General features: G+C 51.9%; 2 protein-coding genes across 8 annotated transcripts in view; one reads left to right on the forward strand and one right to left on the reverse strand.

The window, feature by feature from the left end:
* Positions 1-4892, forward strand: part of RNF214 (ring finger protein 214) — a 60979-nt gene extending 56087 nt beyond the window's left edge. For all 4 annotated transcript variants that reach the window (XM_081098539.1, XM_081098540.1, XM_081098541.1 and 1 more), the window contains 9 exons: positions 851-947; positions 1124-1212; positions 1826-1916; positions 2116-2214; positions 2378-2754; positions 2855-2987; positions 3195-3299; positions 3597-3692; positions 4640-4892. In XM_081098539.1, coding sequence (XP_080954665.1) covers positions 851-947; positions 1124-1212; positions 1826-1916; positions 2116-2214; positions 2378-2754; positions 2855-2987; positions 3195-3299; positions 3597-3692; positions 4640-4705 — 1153 coding nt within the window. In that variant the 3' untranslated portion in view covers positions 4706-4892. The remainder of the gene's footprint in view (positions 1-850; positions 948-1123; positions 1213-1825; positions 1917-2115; positions 2215-2377; positions 2755-2854; positions 2988-3194; positions 3300-3596; positions 3693-4639) is intronic.
* A 3503-nt stretch (positions 4893-8395) lies between these two features.
* The window catches only part of BACE1 (beta-secretase 1), a 28686-nt gene continuing 19591 nt past the window's right edge, over positions 8396-17490 (reverse strand). For 2 of the 4 annotated variants that reach the window (XM_081098542.1, XM_081098543.1), the window contains exons 2-9: positions 15439-15527; positions 13675-13891; positions 13134-13271; positions 11687-11821; positions 10713-10814; positions 10247-10396; positions 9828-9999; positions 8396-9154 (exon numbers count right to left, since the gene is read on the reverse strand). In XM_081098542.1, coding sequence (XP_080954668.1) covers positions 8913-9154; positions 9828-9999; positions 10247-10396; positions 10713-10814; positions 11687-11821; positions 13134-13271; positions 13675-13891; positions 15439-15527 — 1245 coding nt within the window. In that variant the 3' untranslated portion in view covers positions 8396-8912. The remainder of the gene's footprint in view (positions 9155-9827; positions 10000-10246; positions 10397-10712; positions 10815-11686; positions 11822-13133; positions 13272-13674; positions 13892-15438; positions 15528-17490) is intronic. The other 2 variants (XM_081098545.1, XM_081098544.1) reach the window with 1 other exon arrangement.

The following is a 17490-nucleotide window of genomic DNA, read 5'->3' on the forward strand; positions in this document are numbered from 1 at the left end:
ATTTAAGTAAATACATAGGCTACTAAGAACACAGAAGAGGAATGAATAAAACTGTTTCTCTCACTGAAGAAAACTGGGAACATTTTAAAGATGTAGCTCTTTTCAACCTTTTCCCCTTTTTAAAATAATTTAAACTTTTCTATATTATTCTGTCGACTGATCTGGATAATCCTGTTCCTTTCAGCCATAAAGCTTATTGCAATCAAGTGTAATATAAGGAATTTCTTTTCCTGGCTCTGTCCCTTCATTGTCCCCCATCCTGGGAAATCCTTCAGTACTAGGCAGACAGGCAGCTGTCCTCCTAACCCGGTGTGGATATTACACTCCAGGGGTGGGAGTGGCAGGGAGGAGACGGATGGGAGTGTGAGGTCCTGAAATCTAAAGAGAAGGTTTCTTCCTGTTGAAGAATGTTCACTGCAGCTGAGAGATTAATAACGTCAGTAACCCAGTAACTGTGCTTAGAGGTGACTTAGAGATTAGTGTTAAATGGATCCCTGTTTTTCGTCCTGCGTTCTCCAGATAAGTTGGAAATAAGACGGATGCCATAATGATTTTGAGCCCTCCTTGATCATAGAAGGACGTTTTACCTGCAGTGGGTTTTAGTTCCAAGGACACTCTTTTTCCTGGTCTGGGTAACCTTATTTTAGCAAGTGGAGATAAGAACATTTTAACGTTCAGATTTTACTTGCCTTTGTGCAATTACAGACTACTTGAAACATTATTTGTCTATATCTATAGTTACTACTTAGAGTAAGACTTCCTGTAACATACTTGGCAGACTAATTTTGGGTTTTACTTTGCCTTGCTGTCTTTCTCCCCTTAGTCTTGTTCTTCATTTCTTATCTTCCAGAGAGGTGTGGGAAATGGAACTGGATAGACTGAAGAATCAGGATGGTGAAATAAATCAGAACATTATGGAAGAGACAGAACGGGCCTGGAAGGCAGAGGTGAGAAGAGTTGCTATATTGAAGGCTTTGATTTTGGGCTTCCCGATGGTAAATCCTTTTGATATAGCATTAACCAGTAAGCCATGTAAGTATTACACCATATAGTCACTAAGTATTTTGTTAACTAAGCTCTGTATATTTAAAATTAGTCAAGTATGTGTGTGTGGTTTTCCTAGATCTTATCACTAGAGAGTCGGAAAGAATTGCTGGTGTTGAAGCTAGAAGAAGCCGAAAAAGAGGCAGAGCTGCACCTTACTTACCTCAAGTAGGTATCGTCCCATTCTAGAATGTTAGTGGTCCTGCAGTGCTGTGGATTTTGTTTTGATTTCTTAAGGGTTTGAGACCCTAGGCCAGCTAGTCTGGCACTTGCTGTATCATCACGGGAATTTCAAGGTCATCCCTGTCTGTGCAGTAGTAATTGTTCTGTGATTTCTCTTCCTGTATTCTAACTTCTGCATTCTCTAACTCTTCCTCTCTGCAGTCTTCTCGTTTTGTGTTTTCTATTGTATTATTTGTATTTTCTATTGTATTATTCCCAGTTGTATAAACAGTATCTTTTATGCTATGGAAGCATATCAAATATCCTTGGCGATTTGTTTCTTATGTAGTCATTTCTCTTCTTGCCATGGAATCTGCAGGACCCTGTGGCCTTCTCAGGCAGATAAGACCCCTGTCTCAGTGGTTGGTTCTCTTTCTCCAATGCTTGGCTTAAAAGATGCTGGAGATAAAGTGAGGCACACGACCTAGATCCCTGGCCTTCTCTTCCATCTGGTTCGACCTCTTCTTTCCGGTCCATTGGCCATTCCTTTTAGACTATCTCAGAGCGTTGAGAGTTAGGTTTTCTTTAATTCTGTAAATTCCTGTTGGTTTCTTGAAAGGTCAACTCCCCCAACACTAGACACAGTTCGTTCCAAACAGGAGTGGGAGACAAGACTGAATGGAGTTCGGATGATGAAAAAGAATGTTCGGGTAAGTGTAGTAATGGGGAGCACTGAGTCTGAGTTAGGCTGTACTTAAGCTGGTGAGGGGCAGGGACCTTCTGCTTTGCCACGAGAGCTTATCTGCCGCTCTCTCTGTTCTCTTCAGACTGGATGGTGGGTGCTGTCTTTCTAGGGAGGCTCACTCAGCTCGTCAGTGAAGGATCATCCCTTCCTTTCCTCCTTTCTAGGACCAGTTTAATAGTCACATCCAGCTAGTGCGGAATGGGGCCAAGCTGAGTAGCCTTCCTCAGATCCCTACTCCCACTCTGCCTCCGCCCCCGTCCGAGGTAAGAATGTAGGTTTTGGGTAGTCAGGCTTTCTGTGACAAAACCAGAGTCCTTCACTTGTTTTTGTAAAGAAGATACTGGTTATTGTTGGTTTTATTTGGTGTAAGAGTTGCTCATTGATTTCTCCCTTTCTCTTGCATCCTCCACCTCTTCCCCTCTGCAGACAGACTTCATGCTTCAGGTGTTTCAGCCCAATCCCTCTTTGGTTCCTCGGATGCCCTTCTCCATTGGGCAGGTCACAATGCCCATGGTTATGCCCAGTGCAGATCCCCGTTCCTTGTCTTTCCCCATCCTGAACCCTGCCCTTTCCCAGCCCAACCAGCCTTCCCCACCCATTCCTGGCTCCCATGGGAGAAATAGCCCTGGCTTGGGTTCCCTTGTTGGCTCCCATGGTCCACACATGCCCCCTGCCGCCTCCATCCCGCCTCCCCCAGGCTTGGGCGGTGTTAAGGCTTCTACTGAAACTCCCCGGCCCCAACCAGTAGACAAACTAGAGAAGATCCTGGAAAAACTGCTGGCTCGGTTCCCACAATGCAATAAGTAAGTGTCTTTAAGGACTAATAAAAAATTGTCAGAGGGGCATAGGAGAGGTTTATGGATGTTCCCTACGAGTATAACAAAATATCTCCCCCTTTTTTAGGGCCCAGATGACCAACATTCTTCAGCAGATCAAGACGGCACGTACCACCATGGCAGGCCTGACCATGGAGGAACTGATCCAGTTGGTAGCTGCACGACTGGCAGAACATGAGCGAGTGGCAGCAAGTGCTCAGGTAAGACAAGGTCCTGCAGGGAGAGCGCAGACCTGCGGAGATGTTGAGGAAGAGGCAGTTTTGAGAAAAACTTGGGGAGGGAAGCACCTGCTGCAGCCAGGAGTGCGCAGTCTGCTTCTTCCTCTGCTGGGCTGGGAGTAAGTGATTTCCTTAGTTACAGGCCCTGTGACTGAGACTCTCCTTACTCTCACAATGTTTCTCCCACAGCCACTCGGTCGGATCCGGGCCTTGTTCCCTGCCCCATTGGCCCAAATCAATACCCCAATGTTCTTGCCTTCTGCACAAGTTTCATATCCTGGAAGGTCTTCACATGTAAGATTCATTTTCTTTGAAAACTAGGATGTAAAGGTGGGGCGTGATGTCAGTGGGAGGGCTGGTTTACAGATGGAGGGTAGGAGGAAACCATTTCTCATCAGCCGGGTTGTTGGCAGCCACAACTGGGAAAATGTACGTACTTTTGGCAAGAATCTGTATTTGAACTTTTACTTCTTCTGGTGTAAAATCTTTTTGTTGAATGGAAACACTAGGTGGAGTCATGGGCATGAAAGGGAAGGAGACCCAGAGGTTTCTTACTGTCTTACCCTTTGCCCGTCCTCCTCTGTTCTGCAGGCTCCGGCCACCTGTAAGCTGTGTCTCATGTGCCAGAAGCTGGTCCAGCCCAGCGAGCTGCATCCAATGGCGTGTACCCACGTGTTACATAAGGAGGTGGGTGCTACATTCCTTCCCCATTTCCAACTCTTTATTTACTGACAACTGAGAATTTCTCTTGCACATTTTAGTGTTGATGCTCAGCATTAATATCTAAACATATTGCCCTGGCCAGTGTGTCAAGTGGTGAGAGCCTCAGCCCGTGGCTTCAGCCCCCACTCCCTCCGGGGTCTGGGCATGTAGACATATCCTCAGGTGAGGATTAACAAAACCAAACCTAAACATAAGGTTTTTAGTAACTTGTGGCTTAAACATCAGCAGAATTTAGGATACTGCAGCTGGGATCTTCCAGCTTCCTTTTACCTTGTTCCCTTAGGAGACTTGATAAGCAGTTCGTACCAGAGCTCTGAAAGGTCACTTTCTTGAGAAACTGACAATAAGATATACATATCTAACTGTTGTTTCAAATGCAGCATTGTCAGAAGACCACTTAGATGAGAGTAATGGAATAGAGAGCCTGGGTATGAAATTAGTAACTCCATTAACAGAATTGAAGTCTATTAGAGATTATCTTTCCACACTGACGATCATTCCCATCACTTACTGTTACCAAGCAGAGTTAATAGCAGCAGGGATGATTCCTTTTTTACTATATTTTGTTCATTGTGTTTTAACAGTAGGTAGAAACTGAATTTACATCTAAGTTCTTGGTAAGGGAAAATCCTGAATAAGATTTTAGGTGATGTGTATTAGCAGATGGAAGTTCATCTAAGCCTGAATGGATCATTAGAAGGAACAGCCTGGATATTCAACAAAAAGCTAGCTGCACACTGTTATTAGCAGGTTGTTAATGTTCCCTATGAAAGGACAGGTCCACCTCTGAAGATTCTTTTGGAGGTGACTTAGTAAGTAGTCCTTAGACCCATTAAACCGTAATAGCACTCCTTCCCTCCCTCCCTCCATCTTTCCAGATAAACCTGAGGTGTGTCTTTCTTTATTTCCAGTGCATCAAATTCTGGGCCCAGACCAACACAAATGACACTTGTCCCTTTTGCCCAACTCTTAAATGATGGACCTGATTGGGGAGGAAGAAGAGAAGCTGATGTGAACAGGAAGCGCGGGTTCAAGATTTCTAAAACTCTATATTTATACAGTGACGTATACTCATGCCATGTACATTTTTATTATATAGGAAATGTGTGTATAGAAAGTCTGTATTCAAATGTTCGTAATGAAAGTATGTATATTATGCAAAAATGGTCTGTCCCCCTCAGCTTGCAATTCCTTTAGGGGGATGCAGATTGTAGCTAAGATGATATTTAGTTTGGCCTTGAAATTATGAAATTCCTGCCTAAGGCTGTTTTCAAATACAGTATAAAAACCATTAGGAAGCTGCTGTAGCTCTAAGGCTATCCTGCTTTGATTTGGCTCAACCACTAGTCCATTTCCTAAGGTTCATGTGTGCAGATTTGAACCTTGGTGCTCACCCTCTGTCCGGCCGGCCGCCTTGACTACGGAAAGCCTTTGGAAGCCTTGGTGTCCTAGCGACTCTCCAAACGGATGCAATGAGGCTGATGGAGGAAAAAATGTAACCCTAAGAGTTTGACTTTTCACTGAGTATTTTACTGTGTTAATGCTTATGTTTTGTACATAGGCTTTAGGTTTACAGAATATTCTGTTTTACAACAGCAGAATTCACAGTCCAAGAGTAACAGCATAACCAGGTCCCAGGTCCCCACGCCCCCACTTCTGTTCACCCCACTTCCTCAGTAGTCATCTCTTCAGAAACTAGCACCATCTGAAGGTCTGCTCCGGAAGCCACCCCTTGCCACCACCGACGCGGCCAGCCTTACAAAGGCCTCCCTCTTCCCTTCCCTCTGGTCTTCTTGTCTGGCTAACCCTCCCCCTGAAGGTTAAGGCAGTCGTTCACAGCCAAGTTGTTTGGTGACTTGGATGCGCTCCAGTTGAGGAGAGATGTCTGTGCAAAATTATTTTCAGAATGATCTTGAGATGCTGGGCTTTCATTTTTGAAGCAAGAGAGCTATGGGGGACACGTGTTTCTGCTCCGGGGAAGATAGAGACCCCAGTGCTGGGAAGGGAGGTGGGTTTGAGGTTGAGAAGTCATGTGTTCTCTGGGTAGCCACCCAGAACCAGATCAGTGTTCCCCTCTGCCACTGAGCTTTTCTGGCTTGTACCCCGAAACGCTGGGGCTCTGTTAGAGCTTTCGCCTCCTCTTACCTTTACTCTTACCAGAAGTGACTTCAGCACTCTTCTCTGTGGAATTAAACAACTAAAAACGAAGTGTTAATTTTTTTAAGAATAGCTCCAGGGGAAGGAGATTAATATAGCACCAACAGCTGAATTTTTTCATTTCTGGGACGTGGAAATGCTCGCTCGCACTAGCAGTGCACTAGGGTAGCAAAGACTTTTCCTTGCATATCCATCTAAATGCTCTCCTCTCCGTTTCTGCTACTCTTTTCCTTCTTTGTTTCATCCTTGCCTGTCAGCTCATGGACGTACTCTTTGTCTTCTCCTACTGCCCCGGTTTGTTAACTGGCATTAGTGTGAGGGAGGAGCTAGATCTCCCAAGGGCTCCTTGGCATCTTGCAGGGTCACTGAGATGGCCTGCATACGCCCCTCTGCGGAGGTCAGAGAACCTCCTTGCCTTGGTTGATGGGACTTGCGTGACTCCCGTGCGGTAGTGTCGGGGTGGGGGAAGGCGCCAATGGAGGACTAGCTCCTTTGTTCTTTCCCTTGGCGGGGGAAGGTGGGGGAGTCATTTTCATCTTGTTATCTTAATATCTTATTTCCCTTCCCACTGCAGCAGCCCATGGCCACCTGCAGTGCTTTTCAGGAGGTATAAAGAATATTCTGTTCCTTTTCCACAAATCTTTGAAGCCAAAGGAGGGAGTGAGGGGCTTAACTGCTTCCTGGTAGAAACCTGGAAAGCCATCTGTAGCTGGAGGACAGTGTGGGGAGAGGCGTGCATGGACCTGGGGCCGCATCGCTGCTCTCTTCTTAGTCAGGGTCAGTCAGAAAGCAGCCCTGAGTCTGGGCCAGCCTTGTTCTCCCTCTGTCCCTTCATCCCTCTGTCCCTTGGCCTGCAGTGCTAAAGCCATGCACACCAACAGGAAATGGCCTAGTGCAGTGAGGAGAGATGGGACAGTCATTTTTCTGGAATAGATTTAAAAATAGAGATATAGAATACATATTTTTGCAAGCAAGAAGCTGTTTTCAAAACAAATTTTTTTTTTTTTAGAGTTTGTAGTTCCAGGATAGAAAGGAAGTTACTCTTAAAAGAGAGCCCAAGTTTTCTCTGAAAGGAAAAGAGGACAGTGGGGCTTACTAATGAAGGGGCTAACTTGTGTGCCCTGGGAAGACCTGGGGAAAGCCAGTTTTCCCAACATGGGTAGAAATTATAAAGCAGAATGCGGCATTTTTATTTCACGGTAACAATTCTGGAAGTTTATTTACACAGTAAGTTCCGAGCTGGAGCGGGCAGTCTCCAGTCTTCCTGTCAGTCTGTGTGGTTCTGGGGGGTTCCTGTCAGCGAAACAGCACCAGGTGCAGGGGAGTGAAGAGAGTCCAGATAGAAACTACACTCGGTGTTCTTGATTTGTTGTGTGTGGCTGTGGCAGCTGGCTGAAGCCAGGGTTCCAGGGCCCTCCTTGTAGTTCCCTCTCCCTCAGGTAACGCACACTCAGCAGGCCCCTTACCTGGAAGCAGGGTGCAGACCACAGAGGAATGAGCCCAGTGGGTATACTGGGAAAATTTGCTTTCCACTCACACTGGTATCACAGTTGACTGTGTTAGAACGGATAGGAAATGAACTTCGTCCCCAGTACTTAGCGCAAGAAGTAGCCTGGATACCCAAGTACTATTAGGAGTGGGGAGTAGAGAGCAGGACAGGAGAAAAGGAAATTGAGGGGCTCTTGTGGAAAAGGAAGGAAGGAAGTCGAGGCCCCATCCTCTCTCCAGGCAGCCTGGACGCTGAAGGTGACGGTGCTATAGTCAACGAGCCCTATGTTCTGACATTCTGGCTCCAATACCTGTGCCACTGGGGATGCCTTAGCCAAATACGTGGCGGCTGAGACCTAGGGTGAGAAGGCAATGAAACGGCTCTGTGTTATGTAAAGATCTTACAGCTGAACAGGAAGAACTCCAGGCGGGTGAAGGGCATCACCCCTGTGCCTGTGAAATGCATCTTTAGGATTCCGCTTTCGAGGATTATTAGGTAGGAGAGTGCTCCTGTCTATTCTTCTTAGCACCTCAGCTGCAGAGCTCCGAGGTCTCAGGGCTTGGGGGAGGGAGTGGAGAGGTGCCCAGGAAGACGAGGCCCAGCCCCGCTCAGTTGCTTTGTTCCCATTGCTTTCCCAGAGGACGCCTGGGGTTTGGGAGGGTTGGGACGTTACACGGCTACCGAGCGTTTGTAGAGCAAAGCGTCCAGGTAGAGACAAGTGGAATCAATAAGGTAGAAATTCATTTGTTAGATGGAACTTCTTAGTGGACACTTTTAATTTAAGAGCTAAAAAGAGCTTTTTGGCAAATAAGCCCTTCTTCCCACCTCCCTTTTGATAGGCTGCAAACACAGCAAAGAAAACTCTGGGAAGCAACACCTGTTTACGAGAGGGTTCTGTCTTGGAGGTGAAGCCTAAAACAGGAGCTGGCGGTGTCCTTTCTACCTCTCCTGCTTCCATCCCAGTGTCCCCTGTCTTCACACTCCCTCTCTTCCTCTTCCAACCATTTGTACAAACATTCAGTCAGGTTATTTTTTTGTTTAATTCAAGAGGCAGTCTTTGCACCAATGTTAAGCTCATTGATACAGTTCCTATCTCTAAAGCAAAAGCTAACTGTGCGTTTGCTCCTACTGCCTTGGGCCAGCAGGGAAGCAGGGCTGGGCCCTGTAGACACCCGGGGTGACCGGTGGGGTGTCCCCACTCTGGAACTGAGGAGAGAGGAATGCTTTGGGTGGGAGGGTGGAAGGGGTGGTGGGCAAAGATCAGGCTGAAGTTTCCAGCAGCAGAACTTCCCAACTCAAGTTTGAGGTGACATATTCCTGCCACCAGAGCGTGTCTCTTCCCTGTCCTGTTTCCTGCAGGTGCAGTCCCTGCAACCCACCTTGCCAGCTCCTCCTCCTCTGTCAAGCAGAGGCATTTGGTGGGTGGGTAAGGGTCCTGAGGTGCTCTGGCCACAGGTGCCATCTCTTTCTTTGTGACCAAGTCGAACCAACCACCCAGGTGGTCCAGGGGATGCTCTGTCTTCTGCTCATGGGCCTCCTCACTTCAGCAGGGAGATGTCATCAGCAAAGTCATCGTGCTGGTGGCGCAGGCAGCGGAGGCAGCGCCACTGGCACACCATGAGGCAGAGTGGCAGCATGAAGAGGGCGCAGATGGCGGCCATGACGTAGGCTATAGTCATGAGGGTTGACTCGTCTGTCTGTGGGATGTTGTAGCCACAGTCCATCATGTCCGGGGTGACAAACGGGCCTTCCACCGCCGCCGTCCTGAACTCGTCGTGCACTGGAGAAAGGGCAGATGTGAGCAGGCAGTTCAGTGTCACACCGCAGTTTGGATTATGCAAGAAAAGGACCTCCCGACCAGGCTTTGAAATTGACCCCGAGGAGCTGTAGAAAGCAGTGCCAGGTGGAGGCACATCTCCTCCAGGCCACAGAGAACAGCGACCTTTTGTTTGTTAATCCTCACTCGATATTTTTTCCATTATTTTTTTTTTAGAGAGGAGAAGGGGGAGGGAGAGAGAAACATCGATGTGAGACACGTCAATTAGCTGCCTCCCACACATGCCCTGGCTGGGGCTGGGAATGGAACCCATGACCCTTTGGTGTATGGGCCAGTGCTCTAACCACTGTGAAGCCTGGGCAGGGCACCCGCTACCATTCTGAAATGGCATTTAAGTTCCCCTCCGGCAGGTGGCAGGGACACTGTAGCCTGTTGCTCTTGAGCTCCTCCAGGTGCCTGACAGCTCTTGCTGCTCCTGGCGTCTAGCAGAAGCTCCCAAGCAGGCAGGGGCACCACGCCAGGCAGTGGGAAGCTTAGGCGCTGCCTCTGGCTTTGGCACAACCTGTTGACTCTGGCTCGAGGCAACTGTTCCTCCCTCCCAGACTGGCGGGGCCCAGATCTGCTGCCTGCTGGACAGGGGGGACATGGATAGACTGACCCGCACCCTGGCGCTCACCATGACAAGCGCTGACAGCAAAGCCGATCCGCTTTCTCGCCCGATCAAAGACCACGTAGAAGCCCTCCATGACGACAGCTCCCAGGACGGTGCCCGTGGACGACTGGGAGACAGCGAACTTGTAGCAGTCGTCTTGGGATGTGGCCACATCCTCCACTGGCCGCAGGTATTGCTAAGGATAAGGAGTCAAAGCGTCAGAGTGTCTTCCTCGCTCCATCATGCACCCCACCTCTGCCTTCTAGTGGCTGTGTCCTTAGGCCGCTCTTCCTGTCGGCATCCCTGAGCTCCGAGGGCTTGCTTTTCCACGAGCCCTTCACCCCTGGACACTCATCTATGTCTTCCAAGTTCTGGGAAACCACGTACTGACATCTCCCTACATGTACTGTCTCCTGGGGCCGCTGCCTCGCGGAGGGACGCACCTGTGGAAGGATGGTGATGCGGAAGGACTGGTTGGTGACCTCACTCATCAGGTAGAGCGAGATGACCGGGAAGATGTTCCAGGGGGTGGTGCCTGCCTGCCAGCACACCAGCTGCTCCCCCAGCCAAAAGCCGTCCGGGAACTTCTCCGTCTGCCGCGGGCAGAAAGGGAGACAGTGAGGAAACAGCCCCTGCCACCATCTCACCTCCCATCCTCAGATCACACTCACTGGCCTTTGCTTTTCCTGGAATATCCAAATGGGGAAAGGGCCATTGAACCCAGGAATTAGAGGAGGAGAGTGGGAGAATGAGGCCAACACTGTTCGAGGGGGATTGTGTGAGAGCAAACACCCACGAAAGAGTCTAAGTAGAAGGTTCTGAGGGGGACACTTGGCTCCTGAAGGATGTGACTCAACAGACTCCCTCGGACTCGAGTCATCTCTGTACCCCCGACTCAGCCCCACTGACCGAGGAGGCTGCCTTGATGGATTTGACCGCAGCTTCAAACACTTTCTTGGGCAAACGAAGGTTGGTGGTGCCACTGTCCACGATGCTCTTATCATAGTTGTACTGAGAGGGAGAAGAGAGGTTAGAATACTCAGGAGCTGTGTGCGAGGCCAGGCTCTGGCCAGAGTCACAGGGTTCGTCTGACGGTGTCAGGTGCTGCCTGGGTTGGCATCCTGGCTTTGCCACTTCTTAGGAGTATATCCTTAGGCAAGTTACCTAACTTCAGTGGCTCAGTTTCCCCATCTTAAAGGGTAATAATAGTGCCTACCTCACCGTTATTATAAGGATTAAATAAATTAATACATGCGAAGTGCTTGCAGTGGTCCTGGCACACAGGGAGCATTTAGTAAATGCTCTTACTATCTTGGGTGGAAAGATGTTCTCCAAATCTTAAAAATAAAAGTACCTTGTATGGTGGTTTTAATTTTTCGTAGTACTTTTATATCTGTTCTAATTTAGCACGCACTGAGAACCTAAGTGAGGAAGACCCACGCTTAGCTGCCATTTCCTGGCTTCTGCTGCGTGCCGGGTACTGGGATGGACACTCGGGACGCTGTTCTTACCTCTTTTGCAGAGGAAACAAACCCGACAGTAACTTACCTAAGGGCAGACACTTGCTAAGGGCAGAGCCAGAACCCAAAGCTGGACTCCCGTTCACCATCACATCGCACTGCCTTTTGCAAACCAGGCCGTGAAGCAAGGCCATGATGGATCCCGGCGAGCTTTACTCTTATGAAGTCCTACGCCAGGTGGTCCCTGTGAAGTGCCCTGCCGGTCCCCTGTGTGGCCCTTGTGCTCCTGACTTGTAGGTTCAGCCCCGAGCTTTCCTGCAGGTCCTGCACCTGCCTTGTCCTTCCAACCTCCTAACCCAGGGTCTGACCTCACCCTGTCGCCACGCCCTGTACCGCTCCCTGGTGCCCCCTTGCTCTTCTTACCTCCTTGCAGTCCATTTTCAGATCCTGTCCATTGATCTCCACCCGCACAATGATCACCTCATAATACCACTCCCGTCGGATGGGTGTGTACCAGAGGCTGCCCGTGTATAGCGAGGGGTCAATACCCCCAATGATCTAGGGAGAAAAAGGCAGGTATCTTGAGTCCCAGCACGAAGGGCAGCAAGTCACCCTAAAAGCAAGCGAAGGACCAGGAACTTGTGGGAGTGGGTAGGCCCTCCACAGACCACCTTTCTCATCCTGCTTCTAATCAAATCATGCCCCAGAGTGACATAGTTTAAAATGTATTGAGAATGTGTTCATGTCCCTGGCTGGTTTGGCTCAGTGGATAGAGCATTGGACTGCAGACTGGAAGGTTCCAGGTTTGATTCTGGTCAAGGGCACATGCTCGTGGTGTGGGCTCGATCCCCAGCGGGGTGTGTGCATGGGGCAGCCGGTCAATGATTCTTTCTCATCGATGTTTCTATCTTTCTCTCCCTTTCTCTCTGGAATCAATAAAAATAATATTTTAAAAAAAGAATGTGTTCATGCCCGGTGGTGTGTCTCAGTGGTTGAGCATCAACCTAAGAACCAGGGCACATGCCTGGGGTTTTAGACTAGAACCAGCGGTTCTCAACCTGTGGGTTGCCACCCCTTTGGGGGTCGAACGACCCTTTCACAGGGGACGCCTAAAACCATTGGAAGACACATATAATTACATATTGTTTTTGTGATTAATCATTATGCTTTAATTATGTTCAATTTGTAACAACGAAAGTGGGGGTCATCACAACATGAGGAACTGTATTAAAGGGTCGCGGCATTAGGAAGGTTGAGAACCACTGGACTAGATCCTCAATAGGGGGTGTGCAGGAGGCAGCCAATCCATGATTCTATGTCATTGATGTTTCTGTCTCCCTCTCCCTTACTTTTCTGAAATCAATAAAAACATTGAAAAAGCAACATCAAAACAATGTGTTCAGGGGAAGAGACTTTCTAGAAGTTTTAATTATTTGTTTCAGAATCACAGTCCTTTAGATGAAGTTATTTAAACCTAAACTGGCACAATAAATGTTGAATTAATGATTATTTGCTTCTATAAATTTTATTTTTTCTGCTTGTTGGAGATGGAAAACCATTCACCAGTTGTCCTAATTAATAAATAGACTTTTAAACTTTTTACATCTCTGCCTTATCACCAGACTGAATAATCTTACTCCAGTAGGTTTCATTTCCCTTTCCTTTGAAACCTTCTAATCATCTCTGATTCTTTCCAGGTTTACCATGGGCGACTTGAGTCCTTTCTGGAGTAATGCCAGGAAGACAGGATGGACAGAGTGGGGTTGGGGAATATAGATACTAAATAGCAGAGCCCAAGACTGTGGACGGGAGGCAGGTGGCACCCATCTCTACTCAGTGCCAGGACCTCCCTCTCCCAGGACCTACTCACCATGCTCCCTCCAACTGAGGCCAGCACTTCCGACTGGTTGGGGGAGAAGCCGGTGCCGCACAGCTGCAGGGAGAAGAGGTTGGGCACGTGGGTCTGCTTTACCAGCGAGTCAAAGAAAGGCTCCAGGGAGTCGTCCGGCTGTGGTGGAAAGAGGAGGGATCCTCACACAGAGGCCAGCTTCTTGCCTACACCCGGGGGGGGGGGGGGGGGGGTGTGATTGCAAAGGCGGGGATGTTCCTTGGGAAAGACCGTCTTGAGGTACTGGGATTAGCAGCAGGACGCCATGCAAACAGGAAGTACTGAGGGCCTACAGATCTATGGCCCATCATGTTTCAGGGGCCTCTTACTCCACAGATCATAGAGTCTGGAAACCAAGCCTGCTCTGTACCAGTTGTGCCCTCTACCCGGATGAGCTTCAGACCGCCTTTAGACGGATGCTCCCTTCCTCGGCTAGTTCCCTCCCCTTCTCTTCCCCAAGTCCGTCCCTGTGTAACAAGCAGTGTGCAGACACGCTGCCCAGACCTCGGCCTCTTCCACTCACCCTGGCGATCTCGGCATAGGCCAGCCCCAGGATGCCTTCCCAGTTGGAGCCATTGATGAAGAACTTGTCTGACTCCGTGATGGCGGCAATGTTGGCACGTACAGTGACATTGGGGCCATGGGGGATGCTCACCAGGTCGGTGCCCAGCTCCCCCTCCCACTTGCCCTGGGTGTAGGGCACATACACGCCCTTGCGGAGGTCCCGGTATGTGCTGGACCTGTGAAAACAGGCAGAGCGCTGTGGGTGCATGACCACAGCTGGTACAGGGTCCAGCAGCAGAGCAACTCCCAGCCGCCTGGCTTACCTCAGGGGCATTCTAGGTAAATGCTTCCAGGCTGCTCACCAGACTCTAGGGGGCCCACCACCCATAATGGTGTAAAGTGACCTGGCAAACAGATGAGGGAGCTACTGCTGGGCTCGCTGTCCTGTCCCCATGGCTCACACTGCTGGGCTCGCTGTCCTGTCCCCATGGCTCACACTGCTGGGCTCGCTGTCCTGTCCCCATGCCTCACACTGCTGGGCTCGCTGTCCTGTCCCCATGCCTCACACTGCTGGGCTCGCTGTCCTGTCCCCATGCCTCATACTGCTGGGCTCGCTGTCCTGTCCCCATGGCTCACACTGCTGGATGTAGAGCTCAGGCCCAGGGCAGAACAGTCTAGGCTTTGTGTATTGTACTTGCTGCTGCTGCAGGGACAGCTAGTGGCATCTCTTCCCCACCCACCCCAGCTCTGTCAAGCTCCCAGAGAAAAGGAGCCATTGATTCTCCTGCTGCCTTGGGATCCAGCAGTGCCATCCGAGTGGTAGACCAAGTGCCAAGGGGTAAATGTGGAGCCTCTACGACAAGTTCTTCCAGAGAAGGGGTTGGCACAGCATCTCAGCCGAGCATGTAGGTTACACATCACCTACATGTGTGGGACATGCCCATCAACACCCCTACCTGGGTGTAGTTGCACCGCTGACCAGCGCATGTGTGTATGTGTGTGTGAGTGTGATGGAGGACAGGGACAGGCCTGGGACAAGGACCTACACGAGTTGCCTTTCATCGACCCCGAGGCCCTGCGCCCTGACTGCTTCCTCCAGACGAGGAGTTGAGGGGAGGCGGCAGTGGGGAGGTGCCTTTGGCATCGTCCTGGAAGTCCATGAATGGGTTTAAGCCTCTGCTCACACACAGACATCCATGTCCTGCTTCTAGGATCCCTCGCAGCCTCTTACCTAAAGACCACTTCAACCCTCCCTCCCACCAGTTGTCTAAACCCGGCGCTGGCCTCTGGCTGATGGGGAGGAGGCGGTTCAGCCCACAGTCCTGACACTGGTACAGGCAGTGGGGTTTCTGGAAGACTCGCTCTCCACTCCCGTGAATGGTGCAGAGCCACCGAGAGTGACCCCTGGGCGAGAACACGGCAGGCGCGCTCACTGCAGCCTGCTCACCCTACACTTGGTTGGTGTTGCCTTGAAACCGAGATGGGAGGCTGTGGAGCGAGGCCCCCGCCTCCCATTCAGGAGAGAAGGGGACCCTGGGGTTGCTCAGAGCTTATTTCCCTGCACAGGAGGCTGCCTGCTCTCCACCCCAAAGAACTTCCTGGCTGCCTCTCAATTTACCCTTTCCCACAGTACGCCCCTCAGACCCACACCCCACTCAGCTGTCCTGCTCACGTCACTTCCTCTCTCCCCTTCCCCGGCAGGAAGGATCCTAGGAGCCTCTCTCCCCGCAGCCCCCTTGGCCCTGCACCGGGCGCAGTTCTCCCCTCCAGCTCCTGGACTCACAGCTGCCTCTGGTAGTAGCGATGCAGGAAAGGGTGGGGCGCGGCCCCCACTGCGAAGTTGCTGCTGCCCGTGTCCACCAAGATGTTGAGCTGCGGGAGGGAGGGGAGAGCGCGGGTCACTGACACGGACGGGGCCTGACTCCTGCTCGGCCTCCCTGCAGAGTGTCCCCAGAGGAGTGTCCACCAGGCAGGACGTGTCCTGTGGCCTTGGCAGGGCCTCAGGCCTCAGAAACCATGTCTCTGCCTCCCCTGGAGAATCATGGCATTTTCTGTGTCGTTAGAGCCAGTGTGTGGGGGGTGTTGTCTGTCCCCGTCTCCCCTTGGCCCACCCCTCCCCGTCCATTCTGTCTTTAGAGCTCGCCCCTCCTTCCTCTCTGGTTCTCCGAGGAAGCGTGTCCCCCGCAGGCTACCTGGCTGGACCCCGCCAGAGCTGTCAGGAGCTGGCACCGGCATGGGGAGTGAGGGGACTCCATGGCACGTGATGCCCACGTGCTTCTGACCCTACCTGCCAGACATGGCTCCACGAAGGCCCCCCTTCTGTCTCAGAGGCGACACAGACCCGAGTCCACTGCCAGAAAGGGTGGGAGCCAGGATCATGCCCCTCGCCGGGGCCCTGGTGGGGCTGGGTGAACATGGACAGGTGTCTGGTGGCCCTTGCTGTGCAGCCCTGCTGGCATCTCTTCCACCTGTCCCCCCTCCTTCATCCTCGATGGCCTGCCTGACCCCTACCTTCTGCAGCCACCTCCCTGTCACTTCCCGGCTGGAGCTGTTGCATGCCTACCATACTCTCACGGGCAGAAGCAGGGAGGGCCTGGCCTCGGAAACACGGCCCTCTGTGAAGCGAAGCCTCTTGCCAACGTGCCATGTTCACCCCTCGGCTCCTCCCCTGACCTCCGGCCCTTCCGCTCTGTATCCTCCCTCCTCAGTGTGGCGCAGTCAGCCGACCTTGGGTTTGGTGCAGGTTCTGACCTTGCCACCTCGGGAGGTCCCTGCGCTTCCCTGGTTCTGGCTGCCTCCTCTGCCAGCTCCTCCCTGCTCTCCGTGGGCCTCTGTGGCACCTCTGACCCCGTCCCCGCCCAGCCTGCTCAGCCCCGGGGAGACGCCCTGCGCTGGCCCCCGGGCCTCTGACCCTGCTGGGCGTCCTGCTGGCCCCGCTCCTGGCCTGGCTCCCATGTCCCTCTGCCCCTCCCCGCTTCTCCTGCCCTCTCCCGGGTCTCCCGGCGCCAGCTCCAGACGCTGGGCTTCCAGGGGATCCACAGAGCTGGAGGCTCAGAGCTGCCATGTCAGCCGGATATCGGATAACGACTGAAGCAGCTCTTCACCCCCCTCTGCCCCACCTGCCGCTCTGCTCCCAGCACCGGAGCGCGGCCTCAGGTGGCAGGGATGCTGCTAGCACGGGACCCCCAAGAAAGAGGCGCCTCCACAACCCAGGACCCCATGGCTCTGCGGGGACAGTGCCTGGGATGCGTGCCCGGCTGACCCCAGGAAAACGTGCCCATGTGTTACACCACAACAGAGCTTTATCTGTGCTCCCTGACCCCGCTGCTCCCGACCGCCCTCCTTCCCACTGCAGGGAGGGGGCAGCCTTCCTCCTGGTGTGAGGAGGGTCTCCCCCTTTCACCTCAAAGGGGTCCCGCCCTGGAGGAAGGACCCCCTGGGCTCCCACCCTCACCAGTCCCGGCCACCCCTGCTCTGTGGCCTCCGCTCTCCATCCTCAGGAGAAAATGGGGACCATAAGAAGCAGGTGCCATTTCCTCGTTGGCAAACGTCCGGCTGTCTGGCTGCCCTTCGCAGTGCGGTCCTGCCCGAGAGAGGGGTTTCCGGTCCTTACGCATTTGCAGAAGCTTCAGCCCTGAGCCCACACTCACCAGGGAACAGGGCAGTCGGGGCCAGGGGCCAGCCTGTGCGCAGGCCTCGCCAGGGGCCCGCAGCCCGGCCTCCACACCTGCCCCAGCAGCCTGGCTGCCCCGGCCGGTCCTCTCGGAGGTCCCTCCTCCTGCAGGGCGGGGCGGCTCCCTCCTAGCTCCTCAGACCCCCGCCCCCATTCACTATC

The sequence above is a fragment of the Myotis nattereri genome (genome assembly GCF_964212035.1).
Source record: "Myotis nattereri genome assembly, chromosome: 9".
NCBI lineage: Eukaryota > Metazoa > Chordata > Mammalia > Chiroptera > Vespertilionidae > Myotis > Myotis nattereri.